The 2,139-nt window shown below is 42.0% G+C and overlaps 1 protein-coding gene across 1 annotated transcript; it reads right to left on the reverse strand.

Annotated features, from left to right (window-relative positions):
• EDB91DRAFT_1253050 (uncharacterized protein) lies at positions 1–435 on the reverse strand (the record flags this gene model as incomplete). Its single annotated transcript, XM_041323598.1, has 2 exons — positions 1–246; positions 295–435. The coding sequence occupies 2 exons, from the start codon at positions 433–435 to the stop codon at positions 1–3; spliced, it is 387 nt and encodes a 128-aa protein (XP_041172573.1).
• Between the last annotated feature and the right edge of the window lie 1,704 nt (positions 436–2,139).

Consider the following 2,139-nt stretch of genomic DNA (forward strand, 5'->3'; position numbering starts at 1 on the left):
TCAGTTAGGTGTGACACTGTACCAGATGGGGCGGTATGGAAACGGTGCTTCACTAGAAGACATAGCCCAGACTGCAGGGTGCTCTGAAGGTGCTGTTGAGAAGTACACTGAGCATTGCTTCCAAAACGATTCAAGTTTGCTCTTGACACAGTCACTGGTTGCTGTCGGATCAATCTCATAGCACTCTGGTAGGACAATAGCACCAATCCGTTTATAAATGCTGGCCTTTGTCTTGCCAGATGTGTTCTGATGGCTCCGTGAATCAGTACTAGTGACTCAGATATCCGTGCTCACCTCATGTTGATCTTTTTTACCAAACAAGACCTTGTAATTTGCCTTTGCGCTGATTTCCACAATGAGTTTCCACACATGCGAGTGCTCGTTCTCGTTCCAGTGAATGTTGGGTAGATTCTGTGTCTTCTTCAATTTAGCCATGCAAGAGTATAAAGTAGAGTACAATGCGACTTAGCGCACTCCAAGTGCGATGGCCAGAAATGGTATATTCAATTTAGTTTTTATTTATTTTGCTGTATATGTGAAAATATCGATTTATTATGGATGCAGAAGCGACCTACTGTGAGCTCCCCTATTGCCTGATTAGTAGGTTGTTGTGAGAATTTTGTTTGCATCACGGGTGGCATTAGCTGCACACACAACATCAGATGAAAACAATGCTTGATCATAATGCTAAGACATGCTTGCACCATTTCGCTACTTGTATCAATATGCCATTCACATGCTATTCACCTGTATGACTGCCATTGAAATGCTAAGGTAGCTGTAAGTCTGATGATGATATGATATACAGTGGCTCAAAAAACTGTCCACATATTTTCACATTTTTCACTGTCTATGATATTGTGTGAGAATGTACAAACACATCAAGGACATGCTGGTACCATATTGGAGTACTACTTCAGGGCTTCCAATTGAGCCATATGGCGTGGGAATCGGCCAAGATATGGTGGACATATGAGGCTTACAAAATGATGACTCATGCGGACAGTTTTTTGACTCAAATATTTTACAGTGATAATCAGGTATTCTAGTACATTGTGTGACCTCCCTTGGCTTTAATTACTGCCTCTATCCTTCTAGGCATACTCTCAATCAATTTCTGGAAATATTCTGCTGTAATCCTTGCTCATTCCACTGCTACTCTCTCCCATAGCTCCTATACTACTTTAGGGGGGGTTTCATAGGCTTGAAGCTTCTTCTTGAGTGTTCCCCAGAAATGTTCAATGACATTGACATCAGGGGACTGTGCTGGTCAGTCAAGAACATTGATATTATGTTCTTTAAACCATTGTCTGGCTCTTCTAGATGTGTGCTGGGGATCATTATCCTGTTGGGAAATGATGTCTTTTTCATCAATCCCTAATTCAGCTATGCTAGACAGCAAGTGGTCATTTAGAATGTCCACATACTGCTCAGCATCCATCCTCCCCTCAACTTCAGCAAGTATATCCACACCATTCCATCCCATACAGCCCCGTACCATTAGAGAACCTCCTCCAAATTTGACAGTCTCACTAACCTCTCTGTCTGTTAGAAAATCCCTCTTCTTTTTCCACACATATACCTTCCCATCTGACCCAATCCTATTGATTTTGGTCTCATCTGACCATATAACATGCTTCCAGTCCTCTACAGTCCAGTTTTGATGGGCCAAGCCAAAGGTAGTCTTCTCTGTCTATGTTTGATAGACAGAAGAGGCATTTCTTCTTTATTACTGCCTTGAGATGAACTGCCTTGAGAACATTCCTCACAGTTTGTGAAGAGACAGTGGTGGTGATGGTGGAATTGATATAATGGGTGGCTTGGACGGCATCATTAGCCTTTCCTGTAGTGATATGTTGGATGATAGCCCTCTTATTAGCAGAGGTGGACGTCCTCCACAAGAGTTTTCCTTGTCCAGATGGCTTTCTTTGATACACTTGGCCACAGTAGACTTGCATACTTCAGTTCTAGAGAAAATTTGATGAGCAGAGAGGCCAGCATAGGACAAAGAGAGGATATTATCCCTTTGAGCAGAGGAGATGGCTTTCATGGTGATTATGACTATGACACATAAGACATTCTGGTTTATATAGTTAGATATGGTTTTAAGAGTATGTCTAGAAGGATAGAGGCTGTAAT

This window comes from Suillus paluster, assembly GCF_016628075.1.
Source record: "Suillus paluster strain FC165 chromosome Unknown EDB91scaffold_78, whole genome shotgun sequence".
Taxonomy (NCBI): domain Eukaryota; kingdom Fungi; phylum Basidiomycota; class Agaricomycetes; order Boletales; family Suillaceae; genus Suillus; species Suillus paluster.